Source organism: Arabidopsis lyrata (assembly GCF_000004255.2).
Source record: "Arabidopsis lyrata subsp. lyrata unplaced genomic scaffold ARALYscaffold_4, whole genome shotgun sequence".
In the NCBI taxonomy this organism is placed as follows: Eukaryota; Viridiplantae; Streptophyta; class Magnoliopsida; order Brassicales; family Brassicaceae; genus Arabidopsis; species Arabidopsis lyrata.
This window is the reverse complement of record NW_003302552.1, coordinates 2,322,864-2,344,156: the sequence shown is the minus strand read 5'-3', so window position 1 is coordinate 2,344,156 and position 21,293 is coordinate 2,322,864. Positions and strand designations below refer to the sequence as shown.

General features: G+C 38.9%; 1 protein-coding gene and 1 long non-coding RNA gene across 3 annotated transcripts; one reads left to right on the top strand and one right to left on the bottom strand.

The window, feature by feature from the left end:
- Positions 1 to 13,791: 13,791 nt before the first annotated feature.
- Positions 13,792 to 16,306, bottom strand: LOC9316611. Of its 2 annotated transcripts, XR_002332897.1 has the most exons (6): positions 15,776 to 16,306; positions 15,431 to 15,613; positions 15,209 to 15,350; positions 14,829 to 14,901; positions 14,501 to 14,541; positions 13,792 to 14,367 (listed from the first exon to the last, which is right to left on the bottom strand). It is a non-coding gene; the product is annotated as an uncharacterized LOC9316611 (long non-coding RNA). The 2 variants fall into 2 exon arrangements; XR_002332896.1 differs by lacking the exon at positions 15,431 to 15,613 and having other exon boundaries at positions 15,776 to 16,295.
- Positions 16,307 to 17,435: 1,129 nt separating this feature from the next.
- Positions 17,436 to 21,232, top strand: LOC9314784 (QWRF motif-containing protein 4). Its single transcript, XM_002880497.2, has 6 exons — positions 17,436 to 17,574; positions 18,842 to 20,222; positions 20,299 to 20,418; positions 20,489 to 20,605; positions 20,694 to 20,891; positions 20,976 to 21,232. Exons 2-6 carry the CDS (start codon positions 18,921 to 18,923, stop codon positions 21,087 to 21,089), a joined length of 1,851 nt encoding a protein of 616 aa, XP_002880543.2. The 5' UTR covers positions 17,436 to 17,574; positions 18,842 to 18,920; the 3' UTR covers positions 21,090 to 21,232.
- Positions 21,233 to 21,293: the final 61 nt, after the last annotated feature.

Below are 21,293 nucleotides of genomic sequence, written 5' to 3'. Positions count from 1 at the left end.
CTATAACTTAACATGTGTACTACTCCAACTACACTAATAAAGAGGAATCAACTAAATTTATCTGTTTTGTCTTCCGCAAAAGAGATTATAAACATATTTCCGAAATTCTTCGGGTATGAAAAAAAGTCTATTTAATCTCTCTATTTTTGGCACTTATATTGAGCTAATAAAGGCATCAATGAATCTTGGTGCAAAAAATATCTCCAAACGAAGGTTTACGAATTTAGACAACAATGCTTAAAATATAAGCTGTTTCATTTAAGATATTCACAAATTGGCTGCCAAAATTAGTCATACAAACAATACCAAAGCACCCTGGAATTATTATGACTCCGTATTATTTTGTTTGCTCTTTTGATACATTAAATAGTTGTTTTGTTACAACTATGAATGGTTTTTGGATTCAGGAATGTTTTTCAATTTTTATTTGATCTTCTAGCATCACATCAGATCCTAAAAATATGTGTTGTTGTTCACATTCTCAAGTTCCTAGAGTTTCCTTGTGATTGAAGATTTGCTTAATGGGCACCCTATGCCAACTTCATTTTTCTTTTATATATTAAAAAGGTTAGTTTGTTTTGTCCTCAAATTGAAACATGGATCTCTTGTACTAATTTTATCAACATGATTTAACTCATAAATTTCTACTATATATTTTTGCGTGCATAGATAGACAATCTATGCACATTTCTCTTATATTCTTAAAAATACATTGTAACCAAGTTATTAAGAGATTCTAGTAAAATAAATCAATTTTTTTTTAGTAGGAAGTAAAATAAAACAATTTGAAAAGACAAATTCTGGATCTTAAATTTCATATTTCTCTTGATCTGGAACAAATCTTTGCTAAGTGGATATCAATCTCAATTTCTTTTGGGTAAGAAAAATATTTTCCAACATATATTTGAATTTTATTCAAATGAAAAAGAGGTGCTCAATTTTACCAGTTTGTAAGCAAACTCAAATTTCTTATTGGTGATATAATCCCTTTAGATACATTTTAATTAAGATGTTATGAAACTTGATCACTGAATGATGAGAATATATACACTGGATAGCCGAATTTTACCCTCTATTTTTTTGCAAATAAAATAAAATATGGAGAAATTGTAAATAAGTTGGTTCAACTATCATATGTGTTTTTTTAATAACATAAAATTTCAAGCATATTGTAACAAATATATTATTTTACCTTATAGCGTATACTACATGTTTCATCACACACATAAAAAGACACCGTATTATTACTGTATTTGTTCTCACTTTAATATAAATGAAGAGAGTGAATGAAATAGAGTGCAAAAGATTAAATATTGTATAATATGATTTTGAAAGATATTATACATTTGCACAAACTAGATCCAATAACTTAAGAAAAAGGGATGGAAACATAGGAGAAGCATGGCATATGCAATAAAAATGGTGGTCACAATATAATCATTTGGCTAAGCACATGAATGCTCATCATTTGGTCTTTCTTTGCTTATATACTTAACAACACCAAACGCCAAACACAATGTAGAGTAATCTAACTTATCTTTCACTTTCGGCATCATAAATTTGTGATGGTTTCAATAATATAAGTAATTATTATCTTACATACAATTTTTTTTACAACAATCATTATATACATTACTCTTTTTTTGGCTAAATACATTACTTTGTTTTTTAGCTAAATATATACATTACTTGGTTACATTATATAGCGTCATTATCACTCTTATACAAAATTCGTGGAAGTGCGGTTAGGTAAGCTCGTGGTTTGCTTACCAGTTTGTTTACATGTAATACTAGTGTAATTAGTCTTTTCTCTTTCCCTAGGTCGAGTTAGATATATTAATTTACTTTGTTATGTTTGGCTACATATATCAACATATATTAATGAATGAATTAATAATAAAGTTATGATCTCTATTCATATACTTCTGCATACACTACAGGAAAAATGATTATCCTTAGCGTCCAAAAAACGCTATTTAACGGGATGATAGTGAAGTAGAAAACGCTATATCTTCGCCCATGATTATAGGTCGATGGTGTATGATAGCGGTTTTCAGTAGTGCTATATATTGTCAATATACAATAGCGGTTTTCGTGTGCAATATTATATGATTTAATAACAACTATATTTTGTTATTAATTATCTAATTACAACGTTTAATTACTCTTATTTTTAATATTTTAATAGCAGGTTAAGCACGCAATATATTCAAATGAAATAGCATTTGTGTTATGCAATTAATTGAATTAAAAATAGCATTTTTAATTTTAATTCCAATAATCAATTCATAATAAATAGAAAACCAAATCATTTTATTGATATAAAATTTTAACATAAAAATTCAATGAAACAAGAACAAACCATCTCAAAGGAAAAACAAAATACAAAGCAAGCAAGATCGGATTCTTGATATGAGCCTACTTAATATTCTTCTTAGGCTTCTACTACAAATGAGATAACAAAAAACTCATGGTTGTTATGATTTTCCACACTCTTGGACCTCTAATCTTCGAAACTTTTTTGATATCATCAACATATTTGTGGATGTCGGATTCACACACTCAAGTATTTTTATTAAGTAGGAAAGATTACTCTTGAGGGACAAAAATAAATATGCAAAAAGCTTATGAATTGCTACAAATATTGCTATAGTATTTCTTACTTGAGAGGAAGATCCCCTTTACATGGCCATTGGCCTTTATATTTATACATAGAAAAATGACATTTAATTGGCTAATTAAGTACAATTATTCTCTCTTAAATGTGACCGTTTTGGTCTTTGACTTTAATGCTCAACATTCGAATTTGTGTTGACTCCGATCTTCATGGGCCTCGCCTTTTGGCCCAAATGTCCTTGGACCAACTTAACCGTGACTTCGTCTCCGGAATTGTGTCGAAGTGCAGTCACTTCGGATTCTCCTTATGGTGATAACCACTTCGAATGTTCCTTTGACTTGCGGGTCTAACGGGCTTTATCCCTTATAGGCCGTTAACCCAACTACGTGGCAATCTTTGGTTGGTCCCGAACCTCTGGTGCGGAATCCGACACCAACAATTAGCCCCCCAAGTTCTTCGAAGTGCCATTCCAATTCGGAGGACTTTAAATGCTTTAATGACCAAAGATTGCGTTCTGAGGAATCTTCTGATTTTCCCGCCAAGATCCCATCAGTCCTTTAATTTCGGCGCTATCCATGTTTAGTCGCGTGACATCTGTCACCATTATGATCGTATCTTAATTATTTACTATTAAAGCGGGAAACCTTTCCACTTCCCCCACGATTCCCAAGGCGGTTTAACCATTATCACTTAGCTTTCGTGAGGTAACTTCTTTCATCATCACTTTTTTACTCTTACGCTTTAATCGAAACTTCTCTCTTCTCTTTCTTCGCCGATTTTCTCTTTGCCGGATTTTAAATTTCTCATATTCTCCGATGACTTCTGATTCCGAAAGACCCGAGTCTCCATCCTTTGAAGGCGGCTCTAGTAATGACGAATGCACTCGTCCTAACGACATAGCTGGTCCGCACTACAGATCCACCTGTACCCTTCAATCCCTAGAGCGATTAAAAGGGCTTGGCCAGATTCCCCCTGGAATCATAGCGGAAGCGCAGATAGCCGACCCTGCAGAGTCCTCGGAAAATCACCGCGACGGCTACTTTTGTGTTTATGAAATCTACTTCAAGGGCTGCGGATTGACCTTCCCCCTTCCCGAAGCCCTGGTTCGATACTTGGCGGCTCTTGAGATCGCTTTACCTCAGCTAACCCCCAATCTTCTCCGAACCATCCTCGGGATCATAACCGTTGCGGCGGAAGCAGACTACATTATTGGGGTCCCCGAGCTGAACGAACTTCTAAGCGTGAGAAGTTCGTCAAAGAAAACAGGGTACTTCTCGGCGTATCCGAATGCCAACAGGAACGTCATCTCGCACCTCCCAAACAAGGATGAAAACTGGCACCATCCTTGGTTCCTGATTAAGAAAACTCCTACTTCGATTGGAAATCTTTCCAATGTACTCCCATCGAAGTGGACTGCGAAGCCTGGTAGAAACTAGGTCGTATATTCCTTTCCTGGTTGTTTTATTTTTTACTGACCAAACTCGTTGTTTCACCTCGCAGCTGTCATCGCTTCGACTCTTCCGACCGAAGAATTCGTCAAGTTCTTCAAAACAATCCTTGAAGGGGAAACCCTTTGGAATTCTTTCACCCTCGATCGGTTCGTTGAAGCCAATCGAAAACTCAGGATGAGTCCCCCCAATCAACTTCATCGTCTTCCGCTTCCTCCCTCAACTCAGGGAATGTCAGCTCGGGCCCTCACTACCCAGCGTAAGAAACTCTCCAAGCCGATAGCAGAGGCTTGTGACAAAAACAAGGCGTTCCTTGCGGCCGCCATTGACAAAAAAGACTACAGCAGGACCCTGCTGGTTGATGACAACAGCACCGAGGGAGCCAGATCCGTCGCTGCTTTCAGATTAACTCCTCGTCGCGAACGTCGTGACGAACGTTCTCCTCGGAGGGACCGATCTCCTCGTCGTGATTCTCCTCGTCCTCCCCGAGATGATTTTAGCAATGAACCACTTAAGAACTTGGTTCGCAGGAAGAGAGACAAGTCATCTCGTAGTGATTCCTCTCCGCGAAGGGAGAAGTCAAGGGCCCGGACTGACCGTTCACCACGATCATCCTCTCCCACTGAACCAATGGGTCCTCCTCGACCTGTTGATATGTCTTCCTCTTCCCAGTCAAATCACTTTCAGGTTTGACGATTTACATACGCTTAAAAGTTTTTATCTCTGCTTAGATTCCAATTTTTACAACTCTTCTTCCTTCACAGCTATGGAGAAAGAAGGCAGCGTTTTCCGATGCTTCAAGACCCGATCGGGTGCGATCTTGCCAAATTTTGATAAGTGGCGCCCTGCGATCAGTGAACGCTACTTGCTTCACGCTCATCATTTATCTCGGGTTAGTTCCGCTTTATTTTTCTGATTGTGCTGCCATTCTTCGAACTGACTCGCCATCTCGGTTTTATGTATAATACCAGGCTAACGGCGAGCTTAATGACATGATTGAGCATTATGAGGGGTTGGTCATTGGTCGGGAAAAGGAGATTGACGCGTGGAAGAAAAAACTTTCTGCTCTTGAAGCTGAACTCTGTTCTTCCACCGGCTCCAAGCACGATCTGGAGGACAAGGTCGATAGTCTAACATCCGAGCTTGCGAAGATAAAGGGGGAGCTGCAGGACCAGTATGACCGGAATTACAAACTTCAGGATGAACTTTCTGGTGTTCAGGGTAGACTTCATGAATCCGAATCAACCGCCGATACCCTGAACAACCAACTTATTGAGCTTAATGCGAAGTACAAGGCGGTCACCAAATTGCGTGATTCCGAGTTGGCGAGGTCGGCATCAAAAGCCAGAAAAGAGGTTAAGGGACGCGGGATGGAGTTGATCCAAGGAGCCATCCGCTTCATTCAAACCGAGAAAGCTAGGTCAGATTTGGAATCAGACATCAAGGAGCACGAGAGCAACCTGATTCTGTTGGATCAAATCCATGATACAGATTTCTCCGAGGTGCAAGAGAGGACCGAACTGTCGGCTAATCTTTCTGAAAAGCGGAGTCGCTTGGCAGCCCTTCCCACTTCGTTCTTCAATCCTCACCACTTCGAGGAGTTCTTCACAGAATCACCTCCCATAAGTGAATCGGGTCTAGACTGGGCAGGTAACCTTTGGCTCCTGACACTTACTACCTTTTTCTTGCCTTATATTTTTTAATCGACTGGAACTGTCCTTCCTAGGCTCAAGTGGAACGGAAGATGTCGTCCCACCCGAAGTTCCTTCGGCACCGGAGGTCACCCCGGAGGATGGTTGTACCGTGGAGGGCGGACCAGGAGCTTCATCTGACCAAACACCAGTCAAGGAGGCGAATGAAACTTCGACAGCCGAGCCGGAATCCGAGGTGGCTGTCGATCCGTAGTGGTTGTGTCCGCTTTAAACTGGGAATTATCCCATTTATTTTAAAACTTAATTTCGAACTTGTTTTTGCCTAAGGAGGCTTTATCATTTCTTTTGAACAAGATATTTGCTTGAGGAGGCTTTTAAACCTTTCTAGGTTTTGATCCCAAGGGGGTTTGGTTAAAATCATGTGCGGGTTTGCAAAGTCCGCTTTTAACATTTTGTGGCCTTGTGGTTATGCTTTCGAGATTTTTAGGCTGATCAGACCTTTCTCTTTAGAATGCGAGAACTGAGCTCGGCTTAAAGTGAGTTCCCCACTTCGGGTTTAGTCAACTCGGTAAATTTATTGGGCTTGGGCCTTAGAAACTTTTGTAGTTAATGCGACGGTTGCTCTTTTCCTTCTCATTTCTTGAAAGTAGGAAAAGCGGCTCGTCTTTATGCAATAACTGCCTTTTCTCGATTTCCAAAAATGGTTTAAGTTACTTGGGCACGCCATTATTAATGATTTTTCGTTTCCAAGACAAACCCTATTCCTATTATAAATAGGAGATTGTTTGCCTTTAATCTTTTCTCAAGAAACTTCATAACTCATTCAACAAGCACCACATCAATGGAAAACGAAAACGTAGTCCCCGTTGATCCCGGCAGCCCGCTTTTTCTGTCCGGCGATGGCTTTGAACCGGCCGGCGTTCTTTTCCCTCACGCCGTTTTTCACTTTCCTTCAAAGGAGAAGAAAGAGGCTTGCGACTTTATCGACAAGGTTAATATCTGTCGTCCTTGATTAAAAACTTTCTGTTTCATTTTATTCATTCATCTTTATACTACGTCGCCGACAAACACCGTCGCCTGTGTGAGGAGAGGCAGCGGCTGGGTCTTAAAAGGCAGACACTCGAGGCTCGCATCACTCGGGTGGAGAGGAAGATAAGGGCTCTGGAAAGTGATCCCTTTCAATGGGAATGGCGGAACTTCGATTCTGTTGCTGAGATCCCGAAGATGCTTCGGATGTATCTCCGTGCTAAAGGAGTTCCGGGTCCTGTGAATGCCCCGGTCTATACCGTTCTATCTGATAGCGAGGAAGAAGACGAGGAGGAGGCCAGCACTGGTCGGAAACGCCTTCGGGATCGTCCCGAAGTGGATGCCAAAAACAAGGAGTCCACTTCGAAAGTTAAACCGGCGATGAAGGAGCCTGTTCCTGAGCCTCTTCCTTAAATGTTCCCTAACTTTACTCCCTTTTTTTTTTTTTTTTGAACTCGTAATGGGCTTGCGACTTCCCTTTTTTATTTATGGAAACATTCGCAATTTTCCTTATTCTTCAAAATATTCTCGGAGATTTATATTTTAATGCAGGATCGGTTTAAGACCGTAAATCTCTCCGCGAATCACTCCATTCCTAGGATAAAATCCACGGTTTACTAGGGACATGACGTTCCTATAAATTATAGTCTCAATTCCCTTTACTCCTCACCACTCTTTTTCATTTTAGCAGGTATGGAGTTCAACCTTCGATGTTCAGAATCTATGCCCGACTTCTCCAGGATCGGAATGATAAACGAAGATGTTCCACATGAGCCAAACAGGCAGCCTCTTCCACCTCGCGGCTTCTTCAGATCTCCGATCCGAGCTCCGTGCGCTTTGATCAGGGATCTCCCAATCAGAGACCAAGGAACAGCGATGGCATTCATAGAGGCACTTGCGCTTCAACATCGGAAGCTTACATTGGAAAAGAGGAGACTCCGGAAGAGGATTATCCGGATGCAACGAAGGTTACTACGGTATCGAGAGATCTTCACATCCTTGGCTCTCATCCCGGAGAATGGATCGAGCTTGGAATCTCTGACTTCGCTCGAATTCCGGACTGCATGATGCCAATCCTCGATCTTGCTGGTCAAGGAGTTGAAGTGTTCTGCTCGTCAACAAGACTTCCCTAATCCGAAGTGTACGATGAGGGACATTCCTTCTTATTTGTTTGAATAAACGCTCTATTTCCAATCTCTTGTATGTTCGCATAGCCGAACTTTTATTTGTTTCACTTGTTCGCTCAGTCGAACCTTTTCCTTTAATAAAGAAATAAAACAAATTTTTATTAATAGCTGAACTCGTTTCCGAGCTGCCTACGTACCCATTTCGGGATCAAGCCACACCGTAGTTCATGTACATAAAAATGCATGTAGCTTTAAACATAAAACTTCTTTAGGTTGATCACATTCCAAGGTCGCTTAACTGGCCTGTCTTCTAAGTCTTTCAATCTATAAACACCGTTCCGAACCACTTCGGTAACAATGTAAGGTCCTTCCCAATTAATGCCAAGTTTACCGGCACCTTCTTCTTTTTTATTGTCAAAGACGCGCCTTAACACATAATCTCCCATGAAGAACGGCCTACTTTTGACTTTAGAGTTGTAATATCGGGCTGCTGCCTGCTGGTAGTTCTGAATCCGAATCAAAGCTTTATCACACCTTTCATTTATGGTATCTAGTGAATCATTAAGCATTGCTGAATTTTCTTCCTCATTTAATGGTGCTTCTGTTCGGCGAAGTCCGGGCACGTTGAGTTCAGCTGGTACTACTGCCTCCATGCCATAAACCAAAGAGAATGGAGTTTCTCCGGTAGGTCGCCTAGGGGTTGTACGATAGGCCCACAGGACGGGTTGGAGTTCTTCATACCATCCTCCCTTTAGATGATTCAAACATTTCTTGAGATTGCTCAGTATCGTCTTGTTCGCGGCTTCAGCTTGACCGTTTCCTTGCGGATATCGTGGATTAGAGTAACTGACTTTGATTCCCCAGTACGCACAAAAGGCATCAAACTCTTGTGAAATGAATTGTGGCCCGTTATCAGTGACTATTTCGTACGGAACTCCATGTCGACATATAATATTCTTCCAAATGAAAGTCTTCACCGCCGAATCCTTGATGCCAACATATGCCTCAGCTTCAATCCATTTCGAAAAGTAGTCCGTCAAGACCAAAAGGTATTGTACACCTCGAGTTGATCTGTGCAATGGTCCAATGATGTCCATTGACCACCTCATAAACGGGTATGGGGCGGAGATGGAAGAGAATAACTCCGAAGGTTGATGGATCAATGGTGCATGGAGTTGGCAGCGCTTACATCTTTGGGCAAATTTAACACAATCCGTGATCATAGTGGGCCAATAGTATCCCATTCTTTTAACTTTAAAAGCCATAGCTCTTCATGATGAATGACTCCCACATAATCCTTCATGCACTTCGCTCATGACGATTTCGACTTCGGGCCCAAAAATGCATAATAGGTAAGGGTCACTGACACCTCGTCTATATAATGCATCTTTTGATAGACAAAATTTCGCGCTAACGATTTTCATTTTCCTGGCCTGCCACTTATTCTTTGGGAGCTCGCCTGTCATGATGTAGTGCTTTATTGGCTCCCTCTAGTCAGCCCCCCAGTCTTTAGCCGGAATTTGGTCAACCTTGTGAAATACTCGTGGCTCTGGTTCGGGATGTTCGTTTGGTTCAAGAACATCCTCCTCGATTAACGGCTCGGTTTCTAATATCGTTTCTGGCATCACATCTTCTACTAAGACAACGGGTTCCTTATTAGATGTGTTTGATCCCTTTGATTTCCTTCGTTTGATGGGTGGCAGTTTGACCTCCGGTTCGTCACGGTCACGTGCCGCTGCTCGAGATCTTGTAACGACGAGTGTTTCTTTGTTATCTTGAATGCTTCGTTCCAAAATGCATTCTGCTGGGATAACTCTTTTCAAGTCAGGATCTGATGTTGATGCTAACGCGGCAAGTGCGTCCGTGGTTGTATTCTCTCCCTGGGGTATGCGAATTAATTCGAATTTCGAGAAATTTTTAGATAGATCCTTCACCACTTCGAGGTATGCTTCCATTCTTGAGTCCTTGGCCTCGTAGTCTCCATTAAACTGGTTAACTACTAATTGCGAATCACAATAAGCGACTATTTCCTTAGCTCCAACTCCTTGTGCCAATCGAAGTCCGGCAATTAGGGCTTCGTATTCTGCCTCATTGTTGGAAGCATTAAATAATAATCGGAATGATTGTTCTAGAATTTCCGATGTTGGAGATTCCAACTTGATTCCCACTCCGGATCCTTGCTTTGATGAAGACCCATCTACATGTAATTTCCAAGTTTGGTTCTCTGGTTGTTCTAGCATGCCAGGTATTGGTAGTTCGGTCAGAAAATCTGCTAAAACCTGAGCCTTCATACTGATTCAGCTTTTGAATTCTATATCGTACTCGCTCAATTCCACCGCCCACTTCGCCAGACGTCCGGACTGACTTGGACTATGAAGTATTGTTCGGAGTGGCTGGTTGGTTAATACCTCAACTGGATGGGATTGAAAATATGGGCGCAGCTTCCGAGCCGAAATCACCACTGCGAGTGCAAGTTTTTCCATCATGGTATATCTGGTTTCTGGATCCGTCATTAACTTACTTATATAGTAAATCGGCTTCTGCTCCCCGCGGTCTTCCCGGACCAGGACTCCACTAACCGCATGGTTTGAAACTGACACGTATAGATAAAGCTTTTCGTCCACTTCTGGTTTGGATAATATAGGTGGGGTAGTTAAGTATGCCTTAAGTTGCCCAAAAGCTTCTTCACACTTCTCATCCCAAAGGAATCCTTTGTTTCCTTTTAGAATTTGGTAGAAAGGTAACGACTTATCTGTTGATCTCGAGATAAAACGATTCAAAGCCGTCCAGTCAACCGTTGTACTTCCTTGAAGTTTCTTGGAGATGGCATGTCTAAAAAGGCGTTAATTTGATTTGGATTGGCCTCAATCCCTCTTTCTGTCACTATATAGCCAAAAAATTCTCCGGATGGGACTCCGAATGTGCACTTTGCCGGGTTCAGCTTCATTTGATATTTATTGAGAATATCGAAACATTCCTCTAAATGCTTAACGTGATCCTCCTTCTTTAACGATTTAACCAACATATCATCTATGTAGACTTCCATTGTCTTTCCGAGATGATTGTGGAACATTTTGTTAACCAATCGTTGATAAGTTGCTCCTGCATTTTCAAACCAAAAGGCATTACTTTGTAACAATAGATACCTCTATCCGTGACAAATGACGTTTTCTCTTGGTCTTCGGGGTTCATCATTATTTGGTTATAACCTGAAAAAGCATCCATGAAAGTTAACAGCTCATTGCCAACGGTGGATTCTACGAGTCGATCTATATGCGGGAGCGGGAAACTGTCCTTGGGACATGCTTTATTGAGGTCTGTGAAGTCGATGCAAACCCTATCTTTTCCATTCTTCTTTTTGACAACGACAGTGTTTGCTATCCATTCCGGGTATTGCACTTCCCTTATGGATCCTATCTTTAAGAGTTTGTCCACTTCGTCATTTACTATTCTTGCTCGCTCCGCTCCGAGCTTTCTTCTTTTTTGTTTTACCGGCTTGAAGCTTGGATCCACGTTTAGTTCATGACAAATTATGCTTGGATCTATGCCAGGCATATCCGCCGCTGACCATGCGAATGATGTTATGTTTTTTCTCAAGAGTTCGATCAAAGCTTCTTTTATTTGGCCAATCAAAGTTGCCCCAATTCGAATTTTCCGGTCCAGTTTGTCTTCTTCCAACACCACTTCGATTACTACATCATCTTTCTTCTACCCGCTAGGAAATTTTGGTCTTAGTCCCTCTTTTGCGGGCTTCGTTAATTGCTATTGAATCTTCATACGGTGGCTAGCTAGATAACACGTTCGTGAAGCTTCTTGATCTCCCCGAATTGTTTCCACTCCACTTGATGTTGGAAATTTGACACATTGATGATATGTAGAGGGGACTGCTTTCATTTGATAAATTCAGGGAGTCCCGAGGATGATGTTGTAAGCCGCAGGCTTATCGAAGACAACAAAATCCACAATCTTTGACACCCGTTTGGCTAGGACTGGTTCTGAGGGACATGGCCGATTTACTTGTGAAGGCCACTAACGGAGATGAAGGCCCCATTATGTCTGCCCGACTAATTCCCATTCTTTCTAAAGTACTTAAAAAGATTAGATCGACCGAACTTCCCGTATCGATAAGAATCCTTGATACTTCGAAGTTAGCAATGTCCAGGGTATTAACTAATGCATCATCATGAGGTCTCTCGAGGTGCCGCGTTTCTTCTTCGTCAAATGATATTGATGCACCTTGAAAATCGACTTCTTCACTCAAACTTGATTTGAGTAAAACATTTCGCCTATGTTTTTTGATGGAACTTATCGAATCTCGACAAAATTTGGAACCTCCTAGAATAACATTGATCTTACCCTTCGAACTCCTTGGCTCTTCCTCATTGGATAACTTTGGTCTTTTAGAATTTTGATCTTTGGAGTTATCCTTTGATTTGTGGTATTCCTTTACGAAATCTTTTATATCGAATTTGGAAAGATCTCCACTGGCCCAAAGCTCCGCGAGATGCCTCTTAAGGACACTACAATCCTTGGTTAAATGTCCGGTTACGTTATGAATATCGCAATATAAACTTTCATCACGGACCCAAGTGTTTGACTTTCCTTTTCCTTGGAATTGCTTTCCGACAATACCGTTGAAGGGTTGAGATCCAAATTTTCTTGGTCCTTTGCTCTCCCTAGATTCGAACTTCTTAATAGGGACGGTGATTGCCGGCTTCTCTTGTTTATTTCTTTTGGCGAAATTTTCTTTTTCGTCCTCTACTTTCATCCAGTTGTTTGCACGGAAGAGTGCATCTTGAATCGTGTCTGGTTTATGAAGTATTAAATCTTCTTTGAACCTTGAATCATGTCGCAATCCTTTTCGTAGGGCAGATAAAGCTGATTGCTGCGAGATTCTTGGGAGCTTTGACAGCACTCCTTTGAACTTGGTGATAAAAACTCGAAGTGACTCATTTGATCATTGTGACAGGTTCCAAAGATCGGCATCCGAAACACTTTTGTCCATAAGGATGGAATATTGTTTTAAGAACACAGCTGACAGTTCGTCGAAATTGCTGATCGAACCCGGCTCTAATTGGGTGAACCACATTAGAGCTTGGCCACATAGATTTTCCGAAAAGAGCTTACAGTACTCTGCATCCTCATCGGCTTCATCCAATTCGACTTTTCCGGCAGCTATCAGGAAAGCTGCGAGATAGCTTTTTGGATCCTCCAATCCGCTGTAAGGGTCCAACTTGAGCTTCCGAGAATCTTTGATTCTTAAACTTGCGATTCGCGGAACGAAAGGTGTTCGCCTAGCTTCTTCAATAACTCGATTGATATCCGGCTCCGAACTTGTAGCCTGATGGAACTTTGACTTCATTTCTTTTAGTTCTTGGCTAACCTTCCTCATAGTTTCGAACTGGTCGAGGTTTTCCTGCTCGTATTGATCTGCAAGTTGAACTTCACCTTCGAGCTGTGTCTCTTCCTCCAATGGCTGAACTACATTATTAGTAGCACCAAGAGTTGTTTGTCCGCTGGTTTCATTTCGCGCAACGGAACTTGGCAAGTTGAATATCCTTCTTCGGATACCCACAGGGTTACCTGCACTTAAAGAGCGAACACGAGTTTGTATAGTACTGACGTTTTGACTAAGAGATACATGAGATGTTTGTAACGTGTCGACAGCCTTTTCCACATTCGAGAACTTCTGCAACATTTCCGACATGGTTTGTTGCATGGCTTTAAGGGTTTCGGCCAATGATAATTCAGCAGCGTCTCCTCCGGACATTGTTGCTTATCTTCGGAAATGTAGTAAAGAAAAATCTGACCACTCAAGAATCCTCGATCCCCACAGACGGCGCCAAAATGTGGATGTCGGATTCACACACTCAAGTATTTTTATTAAGTAGGAAAGATTACTCTTGAGGGACAAAAATAAATATGCAAAAAGCTTATGAATTGCTACAAAAATTGCTATAGTATTTCTTACTTGAGAAGAAAATCCCCTTTATATGGCCATTGACCTTTATATTTATACATAGAAAAATGACATTTAATTGGCTAATTAAGTACAATTATTCTCTCTTAAATGTGACCGTTTTGGTCTTTGACTTTAATGCTCAACATTCGAATTTGTGTTGACTCCGATCTTCATGGGCCTCGCCTTTTGGCCCAAATGTCCTTGGACCAACTTAACCGTGACTTCGTCTCCGGAATTGTGTCGAGGTGCAGTCACTTCGGATTCTTCTTATAGTGATAACCACTTCGAATGTTCCTTTGACTTGCGGGTCTAACGGGTTTTATCCCTTATGGGCCGTTAACCCAACTACGTGGCAATCTTTGGTTGGTCCCGAACCTCTGGTGCGGGATCCGACACCAACAATATTCAGCTTCAACCTGCAACAAACTAACACTTCAATGTTAATCCTACTGTTTATAGAAAAATCAAACCTCTTTGGTTGGTCCAACAACACATTCAGGTCATCTCCCCAAAAATACGAATTCCATGTGTGAACCTGTGACATCACATTTAGTCAAATATTGAATTACCAAAGCCCCCACGAAGCCACCTATCCAAAGTAACATTTTTTAACTATAATTAGTTATACTGAAAACTATAAAGTAAAGGTGAGTAGAGTACAAACACACCTCGTACTTGTATCTTGCTCCAGATTGCATATCAGTCTCAACTACAAAAACACATAAAGACAAAGAAGCATTAACAATCTGAATTTAATAGTCTCAAATAGCAATTGAAATAAGAGAAGAATATTATTCAAGCTCTTCTCCTGCGAATACATTAAAATTATCCATAAACAATTAAAAGTGTCTCTATAAAAAGTTAGTCCTCTAATGATCTCTAAGGACTATATATAACCAAAAGTAGTCCTAACGATTTAAATGATACGGTGCCAAGATATACGGTAAAAAGACCCAAAATATATAAATGAATAATGGTAAAAAGTAGTGATCTTACATTTAAGTCTGCATGCTAAGGACCTCCACTCAATAGTGAAATCGGCTCCACAGCCACCATCGCTGAACAGCGTCTGAAAAGAGATGAGAGATTAGCATAGAATCAAAATGCTAATCTAATAACACCTCCACTTATCGAGCTGCCCTGTTCTTAGAGAATTGTTTGTGGATTCACTATGTTTATGTTGACTCTAATAACAATCTCTTGACTAAGAAACAGTTGCTTAAATAATTAGTAATAATACTACTAATCAAGCAAACACACGTTAATTCTTAGAAAGATAAAACAGATTTCAAAGGGATTTTGAGCCAAATCCATAAACAGATTTGGTCATATTCAATGTGTAAACCAAATCTTGAGAAAGCCAAATAGAATTTCACCTGAGAGTTCAAGATTAATCTAGATTAGATTAACGTATGTGCTTTCTTCATCGCTCTCTTCGTACACTCACTTTGTACCATAAGCAACAGTTGAACCACGTCACTACCATCTCCGCCGCCTCTTCCTTCCACTGTGAATATGCTGCAATTGGAATACAAGCAAGAAGATACCATCATTTCTTATCTAAACAACAGATCTACAAGTTGAAATATCTCAATTACCTTTGAGATCTAAGAAACTGAAAACAAATTGAAGAAACAAGAAAAACAATGATTATGAAGCGTCACAGATCTGAGAGAAACGAGTCTTACCAAAGAGAATTGATGGATGAGAAAAATAATTACAGAGACTTTCCCTTTCTCTCACAAAGATGAGAGGGCGAAGCAAGAGAGATGAAGTTTTGTCTATTAATACGTTTACCAAAATTAATCAAATTATTAGGCTAACTAGTTCGCAATAACAGATCAGTATCACAGACATCATTTGAACAACAAAAGTGATGCTAAATCGATTCAATAAGATAATAGAATGGTTCGTTTGAATCTAAGACGGATCTTCTTCCATACCTTGAGTGAGCCCATGTCTCGCTTGCTTTGACAGTGGCTAAGGTTTGATTTTGCAATGGAGAGTGAAAGGGAGAGCAACGACATGATTTGAGAATTTATTTGTCCTCGTTTTTTCTGTATTTACTAAAGAGGGCTTGTAACTAGGGTTTTTTTGGGTGGAGAAGAGGAAGATGACTAATCTGGTTTTGCATCTGGATTAAAAATTTCGTCAGAGGAGAAGCATATATGGTTTTGAGTTCGGCGAATTGGTGACGAAAGGGCAAGGAATTTCTTCGATGAGTATCGAGAGATGAACAAATAGTGAGAAAAAATCTTGAGAAATGAAACAATGGAATGAGAGGGAGAATGAAAATTTGTTAGCCGCTTCTTTTTTGCTAAGTATTTAGAGGGCAAAAAAAATATTTTTTTCCGCATCAACAATGCATAGCGTTTCAAAATATACAAATGTTATATATTCTACATTTCTAAAATGCATTTTCAAAACTAAAATTTGACCAACCAAACATAGCGTTTACACTTTGGCAAACGCTATCTAAAATTGAGGGATATATCAACTATCAATACTTCAATTTCTTGTAGTGATATCTTCTTAAAACATTTAACTGTGAGTCTGATTTGGTGAGTGGTAGGTAGAGTTAAAATTGTGGAACCAAACAAGTAAGAGCACTTAACCAAAAATAGAAGTAAGAGAAAAACCGTAAAGGAGTTGAATTAATTTCTCTCCACTTAAGAAGAGTAACAAGAAAGAGACTAAACCTTTTTCCAAACAAAAGAATTTTATTTCAGTGATGGAATCCTATGTTGTTCAAAACAAATAAGTCTAATTTGTTTGTAAATTATATTGAAAATATTTAAGTTAAATTTTTATAAAGTATGAATTATTAGTATATAATCAACTATATAGTTGTAGAATCATTAATTAAAATGAAATCGTTTGTTGAGTTCCAAAATACATGACTATATGCTAGATTTTTGCTATTTCTTTCCTCTATTTAGACAAATTTTAAATTTTCTTAAATATGTACAATATTATGGATTCGGCTGGTAATATCAGCTGAATAGTATAATAGCGGAATAGTCAAATAATCAGATAACGGGATAAGTGTACTGGACAAATTTTTAACAAAATTATCAACGCTAAAAACTAGTATTAGTAGATTAATGATGGTGAACAAAAAAAGTAGGTTAATGACATTTTTTTAATTATTTTTAAAACGCTCTTTATATATAAGATGGAATCACATTTTTTTTAAAAAAGTAAAAACATAACAACTTAAAATGATACTATAAATAGTAAAAAAATAATGGAATTATATTTTCAAAACGTAAAATCGTGAAGTTGTGAAAAAATGATATACCTTTGGTTAGTTCGGGAAACGTTGCTTATCACTTTTTCATAAGATACACCATAATCTTTTTTTTTTCTTCAAATGGTTGTATAAAATCAACACTTCCAAAAGTAATCACTTAAATATTAACATTAAAATTGTCAAAATGACAATTATCATCATACGATGTTTTGTAGGGTCAATGATGTAATATATATATAACGAATAACATTTTCTCTTTACGGTTACCCAAAAAATACTAACAAACATATGTTGAAAATTTTGAAAATAGCAAAGTCTTGTCAACGATCTAAATACAATGTAACAAAAAAAAAGTTAAAACAAAAACTTTTGTTCTCTTCTGTTGCGTCTTTACCGAGTTTCAAAAACAAAAATTGTCGGAGATAGAACAATTTCTGGGGTTTGGTTACTTGGGGATCAAGCGTTCTTCATCACTCTCTCGATTTTCAGGTGAGTTTCTCGAATTTCCCACTTCGAATTTGTTATTTTAATTTGCTTTTTCTTCAGTGGTAATTTCTGTTTAAGTGTTAACACTATTTTGATAAAAATTAGAAACCCTAATTATTTTTTCTGGATTTTAATCTGAGACAAATCCACTAAAAATGTTTTGTTGATTAATTTGATTCAAAATTAGAAATAACAAAATCACGTGTAATATAATTGAAAAGAATGTCAAATTCTTGTTTCCGTTTCTGGAGATTTTAATGAAGAAGCCAAGAACAGTTTAAAATTTTGCAGAATTTAATTAAAATAAATAAATTCCAAAAATAGTTTTAATCGCTAAAACTTGTCTGCTTGTTCACAGACACAAGTCGTGTTCACTCTCAGACAATTTTTTTGTATTCTTCTCATTTTTATTTTTGGTTTCTGAATCCCAGATTTCATTGTTTCACGAGCTTTATTTTCCCAAGAAATTATGAAGTTTTTTTCTCAAATGGTCAAAACATAAACTATATATTAATCTTGAAATTATTGTCACTATATTACTGCAAATGTTTTCACCATTTTTATCAAAGAGTAGACACTGATTGATTCTTCTAAAGACGTGGTCCTCTTTGTCTCTTCCCATATAGGAAACAGATGAATCTGCAAAATCTCCATTTTTGCTAATTCTTTAATAACTCATAACATTATTATAACAAAAAAAAAAACTGTTTCTAAAATGCATTATTAATAATTCTTGAGATGCTAATAAAGGAAACTTCTTTTTGTTAACTTTGAGGTTTTTATTTTGATGAGAAGAAGAAGAAAGGTGGGTCTGTGAAATCTCCATTAAATTTTCTCCAGCCCATCCGACCATGGCACACCCGTGACAATGACACTGAAAAAGATTGTTTTTTTTTGGCTCAGAAGTTTTTAAAGTCTTTGATTGAAATTAAGAATATCTCTGAAACTGTGAAACTCTACTAGTACTAGTACTAGACCTTTCTTTAACTCTGCTAGGTCTCAGCTTGTTCTTGTTGTCACTTTTTCTTTTGGGACCTAACTTACTTTATTGTGATTTGAAATTAGTCAGCTTGTCCCATGGACCAAGGATTGTCTTTTTTTCAATTTATATGTCTTGATCTGTTTTAACTTCTTGATCAAAAAAAGATCTTACCACTTTTTTTTTTTCTTTTTCTCTTTAAGTGATTCTTGATCTGTGTCTCTCTGTTGTGAAGATTTAATCTTTATCTAAAATATTCTCTGCTTTTGCTCCATCTTGCTCATCTGGAAGGTATCTTACTTTTGGAGTCTACAATGAGAAACATTAGTTGCTGAATCAAATCAGTGCAAGTTGGTTTTTGTTAGCTTGAATGGAAGTTTTATATGGTGCCAAGAAATCATCAATGGCTAAGCAGCAGAAATCGGTAACAGATGCTACAAGACCGCCTCTTGTTCCAACTGAGAAGAACAATGCGGTTGTTGTGACGCGCCGTGCTAGAACAATGGAGGTTAGTTTAAGATACAGATCACCTACTCCTACTAAAACTCGGAGATGTCCTTCACCTAATGTCACCAGGACTGTGTCTCCTTCAGCCTCTCAATCTCTGTCGAAAAGAGCTGTTTCAGCGGAAAGGAAACGTGGTCCTTCGACACCAACTACTCCGTCTACACCGGTTAGTGATGTATTGATAGATTTACCGGTTTCTTCTAGGAGACTATCTACTGGTCGTTTACCTGAAAGCTTATGGCCTTCTACTATGAGAAGCCTCAGTGTTTCTTTTCAGTCTGATTCAGTCTCAGTTCCTGTTAGTAAGAAGGAGAAACCGCTTGTTACTTCTTCGATTGATCGAACATTGAGACCGTCTTCTTCGAATATAGCGCATAAGCAGCAGAATGAGACAACCTCTGTGTCGCCTAAACATATGCCCGAGAGGAAAAGAAGTCCACTGAAGGGAAAGAATGTGTCTTCTGGTCAATCAGAGAATTCAAAACCTGTGGATGGTTCTTCTCATAGTAGGTTAATACCACCACAGCATCGATGGCCTAGTCGAATTAGGGGGAACAGAAGCTTTGATCTTGGCGATAAAGCGGGCAGGAGAGTGTCATTGCCTTTGTCCAAGAAAAGCTCTAAACCTTTGCATTATAAGTCTTCTAGTGACATAGAAAGGTTGTTGTCTTGTTATGAAAATGGTGGACTAGAAGTTTTGTCTTCAACAACTTCAGAAGATAGTAGTAGCACTGAGTCTCTCAAGCTTTTTTCTGCTAGTTCGTTACCTAGGTTGCATCCAATGTCTGCTCCTGGATCACGCGCTGCTTCACCAAGCAGATCCTCATTTTCATCATCATCCTCTAATTCTCGAGGCATGAGTCCTTCAAGAGGAGTGAGTCCTATGAGAGGATTGAGTCCTTCAAGAGTGGGAAACCGCTCTTTTGTGAGATCGTCTACACCGCCATCAAGAGGTGTAAGTCCTTCCCCGATAAGACAAATCGCGCAATCCAGTAGTAACACAACCTCGGTTCTTAGCTTCATTGCGGATGTCAAGAAAGGAAAAAAAGCGACTTACATTGAAGATGTTCATCAACTACGCTTGCTCTATAACAGATATTCGCAATGGCGGTTTGCAAATGCTCGAGCTGAGGGAGTTAGCTATATTCAAAGCTTAATAGCTGAGGTAAAATACTCAAAACAGAAACAAGTGAAATTGTATCAAGTGTATCTTCTCTGTTTTAACAATCTTGTGGTTGCAGGAAACACTATACAATGTTTGGCATGCAATATCAGACTTAAGGGATCTCGTGACAACACAAAGAATTTGTCTCCAACAGTTGAAGCTAGAAATCAAGCTAGAATCCATCTTAAATGATCAGGTATGTCTTCACTCGCATTTGTATTCATCAAAATATCATCCTCATGATCTAAATGTAAGTATTTGCGCAGATGGTTTGCCTTGAGGATTGGGCCATGCTTGAGAGAGAACACATTAGTTCTTTAGCTGGAGCAATTGGGGACTTGGAAGCAAATACACTTCGGCTTCCACTAGCCGGAGGAACAAAGGTATGGTTTAAGATTTCAGAGAGAACTAGAAAACAAGTCGAAGACCAAGAACCGAGTTCTGATTTTGTAAAACCTCTTGTGATCACAGGCGGACCTCGGATCTCTGAAGCTAGCTATGTCCTCAGCTCTTGATGTAATGCAGAGTATGGGATCATCCATCTGGTCTCTACACTCGCAAATGGAGGAAATGAATAAACTTGTTTCGGATCTCGCTGTTATAGCTAAAAAGGAGAACTTTTTGCTTGACAAATGCGAAAATCTTCTGACATCAACTGCAGTCATGGAGGTAACAAATCAAACAATAATCCAAGAATCTAATATGGTTGATGGTTCAACACGAGAAACCGAGTTTTTTGTTGTGAAATTACAGATAGAAGAGAGAAGCCTCAAGACTCATATGATACAAAAGAAGAAAGAAGCAGAAGAAGTAAGAAATGATGCAGAGTCTCCATTATTGACATTAAGCAAGATTCCATGGCCTTAACAACAACACACTTAAAAAAAATGACTTGTAAATTGCCCTTTTTGGCTCGCATTTTCTTCTGCCATTTTGTCTTTAACTTGTAGGAAAAAGATGTGAAGAGGTTTAAAGAAAAATCAATGAAGAATATGCAATTTAATTATACACATGTAAGCTCAATTAGTTTTGTGATCAGTGTAATATAAAAACGATTGGCTATTAGGTAAA

What these genes read in the sequence shown, in the direction of transcription:
- LOC9314784 (XM_002880497.2), top strand. Translation starts at nt 18,921, where the DNA reads ATGGAAGTTTTATATGGTGCCAAGAAATCATCAATGGCTAAGCAGCAG. An exon ending in TTCAAAGCTTAATAGCTGAG is followed by an intron (nt 20,223 to 20,298) that starts GTAAAATACTCA and finishes TTGTGGTTGCAG; the next exon opens with GAAACACTATACAATGTTTG. An exon ending in AATCCATCTTAAATGATCAG is followed by an intron (nt 20,419 to 20,488) that starts GTATGTCTTCAC and finishes GTATTTGCGCAG; the next exon opens with ATGGTTTGCCTTGAGGATTG.